This window comes from Pyrgilauda ruficollis, unplaced genomic scaffold (assembly GCF_017590135.1).
Source record: "Pyrgilauda ruficollis isolate IOZ18807 unplaced genomic scaffold, ASM1759013v1 scaffold2, whole genome shotgun sequence".
NCBI lineage: Eukaryota > Metazoa > Chordata > Aves > Passeriformes > Passeridae > Pyrgilauda > Pyrgilauda ruficollis.
The window spans coordinates 24,896,695-24,913,531 of record NW_024519206.1 but is presented as its reverse complement, the minus strand read 5'-3'; the positions used below and the strand labels follow the sequence as shown (position 1 = coordinate 24,913,531).

The 16,837-nt window shown below is 39.4% G+C and overlaps 1 protein-coding gene across 1 annotated transcript in view; it reads right to left on the bottom strand.

The window, feature by feature from the left end:
- The window catches only part of BMPER (BMP binding endothelial regulator), a 148,413-nt gene that overhangs the window by 60,651 nt on the left and 70,925 nt on the right, over positions 1 to 16,837 (bottom strand). Inside the window, exons 7-11 of the mRNA XM_041466656.1 lie at positions 12,472 to 12,571; positions 9,063 to 9,172; positions 8,207 to 8,347; positions 5,862 to 5,966; positions 563 to 608 (exon numbers count right to left, since the gene is read on the bottom strand). Coding sequence (XP_041322590.1) covers positions 563 to 608; positions 5,862 to 5,966; positions 8,207 to 8,347; positions 9,063 to 9,172; positions 12,472 to 12,571 — 502 coding nt within the window. The remainder of the gene's footprint in view (positions 1 to 562; positions 609 to 5,861; positions 5,967 to 8,206; positions 8,348 to 9,062; positions 9,173 to 12,471; positions 12,572 to 16,837) is intronic.

Below are 16,837 nucleotides of genomic sequence, written 5' to 3'. Positions count from 1 at the left end.
CTGACTAGGAGGGTGAAATTGCAATTTAATGATCATTCCTGAAGAGAGGAGTAAAGGGATAAGAATGTAAGAGTTTAACTAAGCATCATAAAGAAAGAAGAATAGTTTTCTATTCTACTTTCCACTGCTGCCCCAGATTGTGTCTCAGATTTCTGCACACCTTTTTTTAACTCTCACAAATCATCTGCAAAGGTGTGATTATAAATGCACATAGCTGGACTGTTAGTTACAGGTGTAAAATGTACCCAAGCCCTAAAAGTTATAACTCTATTAATTTTCTTGTTTTATTGCCTACAAATTTCACAGACCAACTATATCTTTCAAAATGCAGCACCTCAGATTTGACAAAAATAGCATCACTTTGAAAAAGAAAATAAAAACAAATACCTAGGCATTTTATTTTAAAATTACAGATTTATAGGAGGCAAAAATAATTGCTAAAAATAATTATTTGCCTTTTAATTGCCTCTAAAAAGAAGGCAGAAAAGTAAGCATACTTCTATATATTTATTTTCTCAGAAAGAACAAAAAAGAATTTAAAGAATGTGAAGGAAGGACTTACTTTCAGTGCAAATCGGACAGCATCCTTTTCTGTTCAGGATTTTACCCTAATTGGGAGAAAGACAGGCTGTTTTAATGAGAGAGTTCTTGGAGCAATGACTGGGTCATGTTATAAGACTGCATAAGCCTTTGAAAATAATTCAAGTTGTGTTTGAACTCAGTGCCCTGGTTACAACTTCAAATATCAGGTGCTAAAAACAGACAGAGCTATTCAACAAGCTTCCTGGTGGTCTTATAAGAAATGAAATACTAAAAGGGTTGTCTGTTACCACTTTTCTCTTTAGAGAGTGTGAGAGAATTTTGGACTTGCACAGATAGCTAAAGCAGTCACTGGGTTAACAAGATCAGTATCTTTTCTCCCACCTTCCCAAAATATATACCTTTCCTATGTATTTCCTGCTTCATGGCAGGGAGGGAGGTAAGGCAGGCAGCCAGGCAGCCAGGCAGGGAGGAAGGAAGGAAGGAAGGAAGGAAGGAAGGAAGGAAGGAAGGAAGGAAGGAAGGAAGGAAGGCAGTCAATTCTTCTTCTGGTTGTGCCTTATACAAGGCTGACTAGGTGCAGTAGGCACGCCTTTGTGTATGTACATTCAAGTTCCTTTTCACTCTTCATCAGTTTAAAAGATGTTTTATCTGATTTTACTTAAATTACCTAAAGTTAATCAGCAAGCAAGCAGAGAAGAGCAGAAAAAGCAAGAAGCCAGCAGAAAAATTTCAGATTGAACAATGTGTTTTTCCAAGCAAAAGCTGGTGTTGGTTATAACAGAGTGTACAGTGATATTGGAGCTCACCCATATTCCTACACAGGGACTGAAGAGGTATATGGAACTGTGCTGCTCCCCAGCATTGGCCCTTTGCCCCAACAGCAGCTGAACACAGAGGAAGTCTCCTCTGTGTGACCACTGCTCCTATTCCCACCAAATAAGTGAGCAAGGTGAGGACAGCAAGAGCGAGCAAATGGAGCTGTGCTGTCCTGCCCATTCAACAATATAGAGAACTTGTGAAAACAGACAAAAAATTGGTGACAGGTCTATGCAGAGTGGGGAAGTGGGCACAGGCAGCCCTATTGCTGTCTGCCTTGTTTTCTGCCTACAGTGCTGCCAAGTTTTGACAAAGTGCATAGGGAGGCATGAACTCCAAGTATCTTTTGGCAAACTGGAGTGGAGCATGTTCCATCCTGCTCTTGCTTGATGTACACACATGGCATAAATGAATCCTTGGTCATGAATGCACCTGGGCACATCATCCACAGGGCCCAATTCAGTGCAAGCTTGGTTTTGAATATGCAACTTCATGTGAGCAGACTTGAGACACATCTGGACTTAAGAAAAGGGTTGGATCAGAGTTGCACTGGCAGAGTGAGCAGCACTCAAATGTTTGTTTGACTCCCAGGTCCCTGGGCAAAGAGAATAGCTGAGGACCAGGCTGCAACAGGGAGGCCTACCAAGCAGCTGCTAGAACAGAACCCCTTAAAGGTGGGACCCCAAAAACCACACCGAAAAACCACACAGAAATAGCAACACGTATTTGTAGGAAGGGAGACATGCAGCTGAATGCCACACACTGCACTACACAGCCTTACCTCTCAGTTTCAATAAAAGAGTTGAAATCATCAGCCGAGCTGGAAGTGGCAAGAATTCAAGTGAAATTGAAATCTCCAAGGCAGCCTGCTGAGGCTGGTTACTTGAGCCACCATGTTGGCCCAAGATCCTGTTTTTGTCTTGTAGAATAAGGAAACCCATTATTGCTAACATGTGCTGCAAGAGTTCGTTAGCATTGAGGGTTCCCTTAGGAGTGGGCTAAGTGATGTGATCCCATTTTTCCCTATGAATATTTATAAGCAGACCACATTTGAGTCTATTTATTTTCAGGGATTTTTCTTCCTTTTTATGGGGTTTTCAATTTTGTGTCTGAGGTTTTCATCTTCTATTTTTTTTAAGGCAAGACTAATTGCTGGGGGAAAGGGGGCTGTTTGGTTGTGCAATAGCAACAGCTGTTGTTTTTTTGTGCCTCATTTGGCACTAGAGTAAAAACAGCAACTTTTTGTTTGCAATAATAACAGATGTGTATAACATTATATGCAGTCTGTTCTAGAGATGGAAGAACGTGTTCGGAATAAATTTTCAGCTCACTTGAAGTTCACGGGTTCAAAATTTACCCAGACTCGAACTCTGCAAATGTCTTCACCTGCCGTGCATTTAATTCTATTAACTTTTGCACAGCCTTGGAGCTCAGAAAAGGTTATATGCTGTAAAATTCACCAAGCTGTCCTCTAGCAGTACAAAAAGAGACATGTTCATGACCACTGATCATTACCACAGACTTAAGATGTTTGTGAGGAATGCAAAGGCATAAGGAGAGGGGGCAAGGTGACAAATTATAGGGATGGGTAATCAGAAAGGAGATGGCACAAGGCAAGGAACAGACTAGAGCAGAGCTAGGGCAGATAAATAGCGAATTCAGTAAGAAGTCTAAAGGGTCTCTGAAAGTCAGTCCTGCCAAATGTTGAGATTGTTCCCTTTCTATAAAGTATTTAAGCATGTGTTTAAGTTTCAGCATACATGGAGGGCCTCATAACTTCAGCAGAACTGGACACATGCTTAATAGCTTTACTGAATGGGGGCCAGCACCGCACCTTGCAGGCTGGCACTCCAGGTAACTTGAGAGAAGAAATATCTGCGTGGAGTCAGTGGTCAGAAAGTAACAAAAAGAAACTACAAGCCACAAGGCTTACTAGAATGCCAAGGAGCACCAATCTTACTATAAATGTGACTGGAGGGACTAAATTTGAAAAATGTATTGCCTCCGCAGCAGACAAAAAGAATCTAAGAAAGACATTTCCTGCACTTACTGATATGGGATTAAAGGCTCCAAAAAGAAAAGAACAAAAGAAACAGAAATTTTTGTCTAGCACTATGAAGAAAACTAAAAAAATGGCAGAAACAGTCTTAAAAGATATGTCAGCCTGCAGACAATAGATTGAATACTACAAACAATAACTTCTGCAGAATTACCACTTTGAAATCCATACTTTCAAGAAAAAATTATTGGTCAAAATTTATTATGATAATAAAATAAAATAAAATAAAATAAAATAAAATAAAATTCTATAACCAAAAATACCCACCCACAATATCATGCAAAGAATATTAAGACTGCATGGTAAAGTGTTTAAGTCAAGGAATAATATTCTAAATTCTTTTTGAATCTTCAATCCTTTCACACTCAGTTGTCTGTATAGTAATACACATTTAATGAGATAACTTCATGTTGCCTGACACCTAAGGGACACTAAACCACATTTTATTTCACAGCAGTCTCCAATAGTCAGTGGAGACTGCTTACTGTCAAAAATATTGTGAAGAGAGAAAAGGAGTGGACACATCTACAGTTTGCAGAGAAGCAGCATAACTCTATGCATGATATTCAGACTGTCAGTATCAGAACCACAAATATATCTTTATCTTGAAAAATGTGGTGTGTTTAAGTGATATTTATAGATTTATGACAGAAAGTCTCATCAAAGATAGTGGAACAGAGATAAAAAGTAAAATATTTAAATCAATTAGCATACATTATTTGCTTTAAAACTACTTGATACCTACTTGGAATAGGAAAATAAATCTTACTCTAGAGTATATATTCTTTCTCCTACTTCTTACAGTTTAGCTTGGAAGAGCAGAAATGTAATCTGTACCTGTGGAGGAGGGTGGGTTTGCTTGCAGCTTGCATTTTAAGGTGGGGACCTGGCTGACTGGTTATATACTGGGGAGAATGGTGCTGCAGGGTAACAAAGCTGGTCTTCCAACCCTAAGGAACCAGACCTTGTTTGTGGACTCACCTCAGAGGTCAAGAGCAGTTTAGGACTTCACATTAGCCTTGGAGCAGGTTCTATTGCAGCATTGAATGAGTTTGTCAGTCTCACTTCCACGCTGCAGCACTGTCAGTGGTGAATTTTTACCCACCACTACTTTCATTTTAGAAGCCACTTCAACTGATCATCTCAATGCTAAATTTATGTATGGATACAGCTGAAGCGATGCACTCAACTGAAGACCTCTATTAAGTCATATTAGCTACTTGATCTCAGCAGCACCTTAAACATTTTAAATGCATCAGCACAAGGAAAATATAAATGTGATGCAGTGTGTGTGAGACCTGAAGAGCCCAAGCTCTCACTTCCTGCTTATACTGTGAATGGCATTAAGGTAGCAAACTTGACTGCCATGAGCCATATAACATTCCCAGAAGAATAGGTCAATTTTTTCACATTTCCTGATGTGTATGCAGCATCTTGTGTGAGGCCCTTTAAGAGGATAACTGCCCTCAACACAGTGAGTGCCAGAGTGACAGGAAAAGGATGTTCCCTCTTCTGAGGATCTTTAAGCGCACTGTCACACAACAATGGGAAGTGCCAAGGTGCAGGCTCTTTATTCTACCACCACTTCTGTCAGAATGTTACACATATAAAATTTTACAAACTAAGAGTTTTTAATTTAAAAATTTTATATTTAGGTGTCTGTGATTCACATTTTCCCCACTGGCTTCCAGGATTGAGAAGGAAACACTGAGAAGGTGTAATGCTAAGAACTTGGCTCTCTCTTCTACAGTTTTGCTCAAAGATCTGCCCCTACATAAGGTGCTATTTAGAGCTCCATCTTGTGAAAGCTTGAGCCATAAGACCAAAATCATTTGCTGGTGTCAGAAATCCAAGAAACGAAGGCTGGTTTTAGCTCAGGATTTCAAGTAAAGCTAATTTCTGATGTCATAAAGTTATAATTACAGCATTCTTTGGGTTCATTTCAGACTTTTACATAAAAAATACCCAGGCCACAACCTTAGTGAAAGCACCATGGTTTGGTTGAACTAATTTTCTTCGATTTGTCTAATTTACATTTTCAACCAAGAATTAAGCCTTATATGCACTGAGAAATGCAAACACAACAAAATCCTGTGGCTTGCCTTAACAATATACACACAATTAACACAGTCACCTCATGACTCTATAAAATTATTTAATAAAAGTCAAAAATAACTGTTCCAATACAGATACCTGGGACAGAGAAGGTTAAAGGAGAAGGACAGGAGGAGCACAGAGTCTCCAGAGCAAGGACAGAGTTAGGAAGATCATATTCAGGATAACAGTAGCACATTTGGGGAATGCCAACCTAAATTAACATTCCAGATGACCCTTCTTTCCAAACAGCACGCCCCACTGTCATGCACACACTTCCAAGAAACACTGGAAAAGATAATGCTGGAGCAGAAGAGACAAGAAAACACAGTTCTTTTTAAAAACTCACATGAGGACAGCTGCTGACTGGAATGCACTGTTTCTTGCGACACTCTGTCTTGCCTTTCACACAAGCACAGATGGTGCAGTTCACAGAGGACCACATCTCTCCATCCTGCAAGAGGGAACATGATATAGTATCAGCTGGGGTGGCAACAAGAAGCTATTTCAGCAATGTATCATTGCACAAGAAAGGATGAATTTCCCTGTTGGCATTGTGTCATTGTTTAGTCTAAATTATTTTGAGGTGTCTGTCCATGGCCAGTTGGATTCAAGACAGAGATCAAATTCAGCCAGGTCTTCTTCCCTTTGGCCTTTTTGGTAAGAAATTCATTTTTCCAAAGCTAACCAAATCACATTTGCATTTTTCAACAGTGCCCTGATTATTTGCATTGTTTTCTCTCCAATAAGCATCTGAGTTGTGATCACACCTACTACAAATTTTCATTTAAGTTCACGTAATTAGAAAAACCTCATTCACTGGGTTGAAGGACATCTTTAAGTTGTTGCACATGAAAATATTTGATTAAGATGTCAGCAGACAGTGAATTTATATGTAGTAGCATCATTTCAACATAGGGCAGGAATGGTCAAATAATTCTAATTTAGATTACTACAGCACTTTCACAGATATTTGATCTGCTAAACATCTGAAAATATTTAGAAAAGATACAGTGCTGAATCTCTCAAAAGCAGAGCAGGTAAGACAGCCTATGTATAACTCTGAAAATATGAACTGCAGAGTGTAATATGCCTCGTGGTCTTGTCCCCACTTGGGATGAATTGCTTGTGGAACTGGCCTGGCTCCTTTTTACATGGTGCTGCATCTGCCAAGTGTGGTTCCTGAAACATTCTGTCTCACCCACTTACAGTCTAGTGCTAGTCCGCTTAGAGCCAACCTGTGCATGTTTTCTGTTTACAGGGCTGCTGGGAAGGAAGGGTGAGGATAGACCTGACAGGAACAGGCAGTTCAACAAGACAGCTGTGAATAATTATGTGCCCACCTCAACATGATGTTCTGACCAGAAACAGAAACAGACTATATCTGAAATGCCAAGAAGCCTAACTTATTCAGCTCAGCTTGCTTCATCAAAGGCTGTCTCTCTCCTATTTTTTGTTTCTAGGGCATGTTTCTATTGCCTGGTGTTTCTGATGTTCTTCAGTCTCTAATGACCACTCACCAGGCATCTGCCAAGGTACCAGAATACATCACAGCTGACTGCATGCAGCTGCCCTGAATTTTTGTCTTACAGCTGGTTTTGCACAGGAGTGCAAAAACACGTTTGCTGTACACATTCTACCTGTGTTAGACCATTGACTTCAAGCGAGCAACACTGAATTTACTTTTTTGCACACAAGACCAGAAATGGATGTACTGTCTTGTTATTTTTTCACACTCCATATAATATTAGTAATATAATAAAATCTTCACAAGAAGCAGAATATTTTAGTTGGGTGCCTAAGAAGTAGGCATTTGTTCGTGAAGCACAATGGCGCCAGTGTGAAAGTGCCAATCAGATGGAGCATAGTCTCAGAGTACAGTAGGTTCACATGTAATTTCCAGAATAAACACTTCTGCTATGTACACAAAAGATGGAATAAATGGGAAGCAATTCTGGCTGAGCAAACCAAGTATTCACACAGGACTTAACATTTGATCTGATTCAAGGGTCTCTTAATTCACAGATGGCCCATGAGGTGACAGAATCTTTTTCTGACACAGTGTGAAAAAAAGCTGCACCACTTGGAAAAACAAACGGGGTCTCAAGAACAGCAGAAGTGTTCTGCAGGGAACCCCTTGTGATTTGAATACATTGGGTGAGAGTGCAGTAGGTAACAGTTATTACATGGCTACACCAGTATAAGATGTCAGGGGTGCTGTCCTTAGCAGAGATGTGAAACATAGTAAATCAAGTAACTTTCAGCCAAAATGAACTTCACAGAGCTCCTGTTGGCTCAGTTATGGAAAAGACTCTTCGGCTCAGCTGATAAAGCCTACATACATATCTTCTCTGTGAGTATCAGTGTTTGTTTGGGAAAGCAGAGCATTAGTATCTCTGACTAAAAATGCATCAATTGTTATGAAACAGCAGCTTAAACATCTACATACAGAGGGGGAGACCACATGTAACATTCAAGGAGGAAGTAATTTTTAAATGTTGACTATCGGCAGAATTTACACAAACTCAGAAAAAAATAAACAAGATGTCAAATTTTGAAAAGTTTTGCCTCTGAGTTGTTCCATCATCGATGAGGATGGTGAGGATTCTGCTAAAAACAAACCACAATACTAATTTACAGCAAACTCTTGCTATTTTGGCTGTTACAATGGCACCTACCCTTGAGCCACCTTACCTGGAAGATCTTATTGCCAAACTTGCACACTTTCACCTCCTCAGGAGAGAGGTATGAGACACACTCCTTGCAGCAGTGGTCTTTGTTTTTATTGCATTCACCAGGAAGTAAGCACCTCTTCTTACATATCACTGTTGAATCCTAGGTACAAGGGTGAAAGGAAATCATAAAATCATCACCAAGATGTTTGTGCTCCTGTGTGTCCTTATATATTTCTGCTTGCTCAGTCATTGCATCCACCCAAGCTACAGGCCAGCTGCTTTGAATAGGCCAGCTCAGGGAAAATAAATATTATTTATAGATGTTATTAATATATAAATATATATATATATTTATATATTTATAGATATATATATTTATATATATATTTATAGATATTTATTTATATTATAAATATTATTTAAAGGTAATCTTTCATGGTCTGTAAAGCTAAAGCCCAGCTTCTAATTCTGTTGGCCTACAAAATCTCACTGGTGGCACTTTTATTTTTTTGCCTTGGTAAAAAAGTGTAAGTTGTTGCAGTCATGTTAGGGAACTAAATAAAAAACACTCACCTTCGGCAGAAACATGGTAATTCATCATTTAGAAACTCCTCTTCCATTCTAATGCAGTTTTAAAGAGAACCACATAATCTTAGCAACTTTATTTTGCATCACACAGGGTGAGGCATCATGTCTCAGATGAAGGAGCCAGTAACGTTTTAAACTTTCCTAGCACAACTGCAAGTGCTCTTCAGATTTTTTGAGACCACACAAGATGTCAAAGAACAGTATCAGGCTTACAATTCCACAGCCCTACAAATGACTGCTAAGCCAGACAACCATCAGCAGACAATATCAAAGCACTATGGACTTACCTTGCATGTACACACTGTGCAGTTGTCATACATAAATGAGGAACCATTATCATACACGTTGCTGTGAAAGAGGCAGCTTCCAAATGGGAGGTCAAACACTTTCCTCTGTCCTGAAAATAAATAAACAGTAACAGAAACAAAATGTGGTTGAAAATATGCCACATTGTCAACAAAAATAGTAGGGCTTATTGTCACCAGACCAAATTTATGTGCAATGTGTCATTTGCTATGTGTTTCCACTTCAGTGTGAAAAAAGTATGTACTTTTAACAGTTCACTATTCTTTTAGTATACACTCATCTCTACAAATTCTACTGTGGGATGGAATATAAATTATTTATAGCATGTTTATATAGGAAAAATCTTTCTTCTCCTTCTCATCGTAACATGCACAGTGCAACTAAAGGAATAAAAAGTAAGCATTGCAAACTCTTAAGGTGGGTACACTTAAAGTAGTTTAAACAGTCTTTAACTTAAAGCAATAACTTATCAAATAGAGCAGCCTTGACTTCTTTTAGCATATCTATCTCAAGGGTTCACAGCAGCCAAGCTAATTCAACTCAGTGACACTGATCCAAAAAAAATCATAGGTGTTTTCCCATCTCATTAAGATAGATTTTTGTACTGTGTGTTCACACAAGGTTGCAAGAAATACAGGAATTTGCATCGTTTATGAATGGAATGAAGGCAACATAAGATATTTAGTTTCCATAATCTGCAAACTATTTGGGTTCAATGGGAGTGAGGCAAGGGTTTGGGGCACTAAACAGGGAAGGCAGCACCAAAATCAAATCCTTCCTGAAGTCGTGTAATCCTGCAAGCACTTTCAGATCCAAGTTACAACAGTTTTTATTCCTGTAAGCTTCTCTTAGTCCTCAGCTTCTTTCCCAGTAAGTTATTTTAAAAAAGAGAGCATTATAGTACATACACATGAGCTTTTCACAAAAACACTATACTTACCTTGCTAATTTTGAATTGCCCTGTTTACTTTTGGAGGCAGCCGACTAATAAGTTCTTTATGAGTGGTTGTCGCTCTCTTACCTTATAATTTCTGAGGTCTAATGTTTAATAGGCATCAAATCCAAAGCAGGGAATGCCCACTCTAAGTACATACTAGAAGTACTAAGTACTTGGCCAATATTTTAGCTTTCAAACCTTCAGGGCTTGGCACACTGTAATTCCTTCCTTTTTCAATAATTCTTGATAAATGTAGAGCATCTTAAAAAAAAGTTCCATTTTCCTCTCAAATATAGGTGGATAAAAGGATAAGCACACAGCAAACTCCGCTGGATTTGCCTTCAGTTTTTACAAATTAAATGCTAAACAAAAGTTATTAAATAATTGCTTTTCTTCAGTTAGACACAATTTGAACATCACTCTCATGCAAATTAGCTACTTGGAATGAATCTGTGCTTGCACAGCCAGCCTTCCTTTCACTTCCTTTCACTGTGAAAGGTGTCTTTCTCAAGAGGTTTAATTTCTCTTGCAGAACTGACATAAGGAATCAGTTGAGGATGCTCAGTAGCCCTAAAAGAAACTGCTCTATATCCATGCACTACTTAGGGGCAAAGCCACGCCATAGTCCTGCCTGTAACAACACTTCTGCTGCTCTCTGTGGGGCCAGGACTTCAATTGCAGAGCTTGTGTCAGCAAGTGAACAAAAGTCCAGTTCTCTCCCACACCCTATTGCCATGACTTGCAAACCACTCAGCACAGTTCTGGGTGGCCAACCCAGTTCAAATAGTTGGTTAAAAACCACTGTCAAAGGAGGCATCACTTTAAAAGATGTGGTGATGAAGATATTGGCTTAACGGTTGTCTTTGCTGGCTCATAACCACTAGTTAAACTAATAATTCAAGTCCCAGTAGAGTCCACAACATTCTTCTAAGCTATGTATGCTGAATATCAGGAATTCAATTGCAGGGAGGTCCTCCACACGATACTTTAAAAACCATGCCTCAGCATCCCTGGAAACTTTTCTTTCACAACTACCATGGAGTGTGTTACTCATCCCTTGGCTTTACCTCCCCACCAAAACTTTTAACACTTTCCTGTAAATAGACATAATCTATTCCCATGTATATGAAATGCTTCAGAATAAATACCATGTAAAAATAAATTCATTATTATTACTGAATTTGTTTCTAATCTGAGGCAAAAAAGAAACTGTAGAAAGATCCCCTTGAAGGACTCAAAAATTAAAGCTGCAGTTTGAATGCCTAGTTCAAGAAGGGGAAAGTTCAGTCAGGAAAAGCATGGGAAGGAGAGGACAAGGGGAGTTTTCAGAAGGAAAGGAAAAATGTCCTCAGCCAAAACAGAAGCTCAGCGTTTGGACTGTTCTCTCCAGTTCATTCCTCTACTGCATTACTCTCTGGTACTGTGGTTGAATGTTCCAGGCAGACCTTTATTTCTCTGTAGCGCTTCTCAATTAGCAAATAAATAAACTCAGGTTTGTTTCAATCAGTCAAAAATGTTAAGTATTATCAGAACCCAGAACTCTATATAGCTCTGCTGGCTCCAAGGCCAGATATTTCTATATCCCTAACCTAGATCTGTTAAGATATTTCAGATAAAAATATAGTCAAAACTACAAAAAGTTTCCATTGAAGAACTGAGAGTAATTGGCTCTGAAATTTTTCCAAACCTAGTTATAACCCCATAGACCAAATTAAAGTCAATTTAATTGGTAGGATGTAAGCGCTCCTTGTTTATTAAATAGATGGAATATTAATGTGCGGGATCTGTGGACAAAGTAAGAACAAAATAAGGCAGTGCCTTTTTCTGTCACTGCCTTGCTTGTCATGACCCGGAAGAACTAGCCCTTCTTAGAGGCCTGTGACTCACACCTTTAAAATGTGTTGGAAAGATGTAATTGAAAATATTCCTGGATGACAGTGTGATTCCACTTGTAGAAGGCAATAATGAGATGGGACTCCTGGATCCGTGGCCTCTCTGACAACAGTTTCTAAAAATGCAGAAGTTCAGAAGTTTCCTCTGACCTGGATTTCCTCAAAACTAAGAATGCAAATGCTCACTTAAGTAATTATATGAGATGATGAGGCCTTTTTCTTGTGGAAAACTCCAAAGAAGTGGAGTGGCATTTCCTCCCACCTCAACCTCCTTTGTAAAATATATAATGAAGCTGAAAATCATCCCTGTATTTGTTCTTCTAAGCAAGGCAAGTGGTCTATGTTCAAATGCTCTTCTACAGCTGCTTGCTTAGTACCACCCACCACAACCCTAACACTGACCCTGAGTGCCTGTTCAAAATCTGTGGATTATAAACTCCGAGCAACAGAGTCTTTTTCAACTTCTGCAATTTACCAGCCTTGCAAAATACTGGTCTAAAAGATGTTATGCACAAACATATCGTATTAATTACAAAATTCCTAGGGGAAAAAACCACTCACCTAAGCATTTGGGGCAACACTGTCCAGCAGGAATGTGACTGAGGTGCTGGGGACATGAAAGAATGGGGCAGACTTCTTGGATACACTGTGTCCTGCCACCCTGAAGGAAAATAGGCTCCATTAGGAAAAAAAATTAAAGCAAAATATCAAGTAAATGTGCACACGCACGCACACACACACACACATATGCAGGCAACAAGGTCTTGAAAGGTCTTACCTAAGCCATATTTGCCAACAGAAATTTCTGCTTGCATAAGGCATACAGGACATGTAAACTGTCCTTCAAGACTTTCTATATTGCTTGTAGAGACCTTGGATTATCCATATTTTTTTCAATCTCTCAAACAACAAATGCAAGAATTGAAGAAACAGTGTCTTTCTATCTTATTTCTTGGGGTGGACATGATAAAACCAGGCAAAATAAAATCATTATCCATGAACACTTCCAGAAGTTCCAAAAAGTTATTAAGCAATTTTTTATATTACTCTTCATCTCCTGTGTTGTGCTCTTCTAGGCTTGTCTGGGACAGGGATTAAGTGCTGAAGCAAGATGAGAACAGGTGTTCTTCCACTATGTCTGTGACCTCAGAAGCCAAAATCACTTAAGAAAGTACTTTCTTGTAAGCCTCCAAGGCCAACTATGCAAAGCCAGAAGGTCTGCTTTGTTCAGAGGACTGAAAACCAAGTGGGTGTATAAAATTTTGGGAAGGAATGAGAGAAAAAAAAAGAAAATAAAAAGAAAGCAAACTAGACTGGATATATCCTGGTGTATCAATGAATACCAGAAACAGAGGCAAAGACAAAAGCACAGAAAATATATTGAAGATTGAGTCAGTTAAAAGAGATCTTATTTCTCATTCTGCTCTGTTGCCAGATTACTTCATTGTGACTTCAGAACACTGTGTTTAGCTCTAGACCCTCTACCAACACGTGCTCCAAATGCTTATGAGAGGTTCCGGGTCGCCAAACTTTAAAAATCAGTCCACCTTTTTCTTAGCAAGGAAAGTCAGGTTTTTTCATCTAGCTGTCTTGCCTTATTTATCACTCAGAGCTGCAGGCTCATCCCAGCAATAAGCTTTGCATTCCTGATGCTGTGATTGAAGGCTTATGAACAGTATCCTCCAACCTACATGCTGAATGGCTCTCGGGGCTCCCTGGGGAGAGATGGAAAAAGCCATTCATTTTGAAGAGCTCTGTGCCTGAAATGATGGCATACCACTCCACTCCTAATGGCCTCTGTGAATCATGTAAAAGCTTTTACATATAGGCAGACCCACTGTTGCACAGAAAATAACATACTGACTGTACCCCCATTCTATAATAAGTTTTCAGGCACTGAAGTCTACCTGTCCCATGGGGCTACCAAAGCATCCTGAGTGCACATGGCTGAGGACTGCTCATAATTCTTTCACTGCAGCATGCAGAAACACAGAGCTTATTGTAGACTGAAACAACTGCTCTAAATTAAGAGTCAGACCAGAAACTTGACAAAACTAAATTAATTCTTTAGTGATGTTCCTTAGTATGCTTAGGGAATAGCTCTGTGAGAAGAGACACAGGTGCAGAATGAAAGCAAAAAACAAAGAAGGGCTCTCTGAAGTAGTGCTGTGATTCACCCCAGGGAAAAAGGCTACAAGAAGCCAAAGTTCAAACTTCGGTGACAATTCAGCAAAAGGGAAAGCAGGGCATGGATGTCTCAGCCAGACTGGCGACAGGATCAGGGATATATCCATGGAAGATAATGAGGAAAGGCTGAGGGAACTAGGACTGTTCACCCCAGAGAAGAGAAGGATTCAAGGTGACCTAATTGCAGCCTTCAAGTACCAGAAGGAAGCCTGGAAAACAGATGGAGAGAGACTGTTTTGAAGAGCATTTAGCAACAGGAAAAGAAGAAATGGCTTTAAACTGAGAGTAGGCTTAGATTGGGTATTAGAAAGGAATTTTTTTACAGAGAGGGTGGTGAGACACCGGAAGAGGTTGCCAGGAGAAGTGGTGGTACTCCATTCCTGAGAGTTCAAGGCCAGATTGGATGGGGCACTGAGCAACCTGGTCTAGTGAAAAAGAGTCCCTGCACACAACAGGGGGATTGTACCTAGATAATATTTAAGGTCCCTTTCAAACCAAGCTATTCTATAATTCTATAACAATAAAGCAATACTGCAACACTTGGAGAGCACAGGTCCTTTCTCACAATCTTGCTGCTGCATTTAATACTCACATAAACTGTGGCTCTGCGGAACTGCCATGGAGTTGTGCTTCTCTGATAGATTGAATCAAAGCTCAGGCTTAGCACACTATTGAGAGCCTTTGTAGCGTCTTGAATATGTATCTTTATAAATACAAAATGCCGTGGATAAGGTAAAATATTTTCTCCCTTCAGCCTTTTGTTTTATAGCTCCTGCCTTACTTTTTGTACTGCCCCCCCTGCACAAAACTAAGACTAGTTCCACCTGTTTCTTCAACTCATTGCTACTCCTGCTTCCAGCTGGAATGATGCCTTTTAACACCAAACTATTTTCTAACTTTCTGCTGTCCCAGATAGGCTCTCTTATGCTAGAGGAAGTTCAAAACCAGTCTAAAACAAATCTACCCGTACCCTTTAAAGTAAGAATAATTCTACCTGCCTTACCAAACTTAGAGAGATAATTCACTGAGCACTCACTGAATGTTACACACAATATTTCTATTTTCTTAAAAGCCTCAGTCATTGTAATTCAAGACTCACAAAGCATTCAGAATACCTGTTTTCAAAGCAGCTGGCAAAGCCAGTGCTTTAAATTGCATGGAACAGAGCTGGATAGGAAAAAAAATGAGTGCAACAAAAGTTCAACAAAAAACCCCAAATCAATGGAAAAAATAATTCTGGAGAGGAAGAAGATTGGCTTTGGATGACCTAAGCTAGGATGGGAATTGCACAGTGAACACCTTTCTTCTTCCACTTCTCAGTTGAATCTACAGCTTTTAGCTCACATTTCCATGTATGATATCTCCCAGGCAGCCAGAATGCTCCAGGTCAGAAGCAACACCCTCCAGTTGTTTCAGTAAAACCAAATCTGAACTGGAAGCCAGCACAGACCAATAAAGTACAAGTGACATCTGTTTCCTGTGAGAAATGCTATTCAAGATCTAGGCAAATAAATCCTTGAGCAACTGTTAACATGAAACTTGAACCAGAGGAGGCTTCTGCAGTTCAGTCTTCTGGAGGTAACAGATTTTGTAAGAAATTTACCATCTACAAAGAAAATATTCACTTTCCACCTTGTAGACAAATAAAAACACTATATCCCCTGCTGCCACCTCATATCTGCAAGACAAACCAAAAGGCTCTGAAGCATCAGCTCAGCAGGCGGTATGGACTGAGGTTTCGTCTTGTCTAAGCAGCTTTCTCAAGAGACAGAAGAGAGGGGAAGATGAAACAGCACTTTCTAATGTTCCCATGAGAAGTCCACCTTTCATAAAGACAGATAACAAAACCTTCTTTAAATGAAAGCATGGAGCTGGTCCATCTAGCCATCCATTCACTTCAGCTCAGCTCCTACCTCAATTATGCTATTTTGCTGTTCAATAACGACACAAGTAACTTAGCAGTGTTGAGAGACACACCCATCCAGGCTGTGATGGACTGCTGGACACACTGGATGGAGGACAAAGTGCAGTTTCTGGGTAGGCTACCCACATGCCTGGTGCACAGCACATGTGCAGCCTGTGTACTGGGGCAGACAGAGCAAAAAATGTCTGCAGAAAAATATCTGCAGGTTGGGAGTCTGTTGTAATTAATCCCCAGGAGCCTTGGGCTTCATCTAGCATGAGGGCAAGAAAGTGATCACCAGCAACAGCTTGTCTTCAGCAGATTTTTAAAGCACTCATGAAATCCCAGTAGGACAGAGATTTCCACACTCCCAATTTGTTTGCTACTGATAATGACCATGTCTAAAGTTAATAATATTTTACATTCATGATTTTTAAGGTCAGAGGTTAACATCAGTATTATCAGGAAGCAGGTTTCTTGTGGGTATCTCATTTTCTATTTGACTTTCATGTTTCATCTCTGTGCTTTAGTGAACCTATAAATCATCTGAAAAAGATTCCTCCTTAGTTTTGCCCTTTGTTCACCTTTACACTTGAAAGACTTCTCATCTTCTAACAGAAGTAAAATTTCCATTGATTTTGCAGAATATTTTGTCTAAGTGCTGACTTGCATTAGAATTCAGTGGATTGTAAACATTTATTTTTAACATTCATTCTAGAAGAAGTGTGAAAGATTTCATTTGCTACCAGTGAGTCTATCCTTACAGAAAAAAGAAAAAAAAAAAAAAAAAAAAAAAAAAAAAACAAAAAAAAAAAATTTTTTCCAACTTGGGGAAAA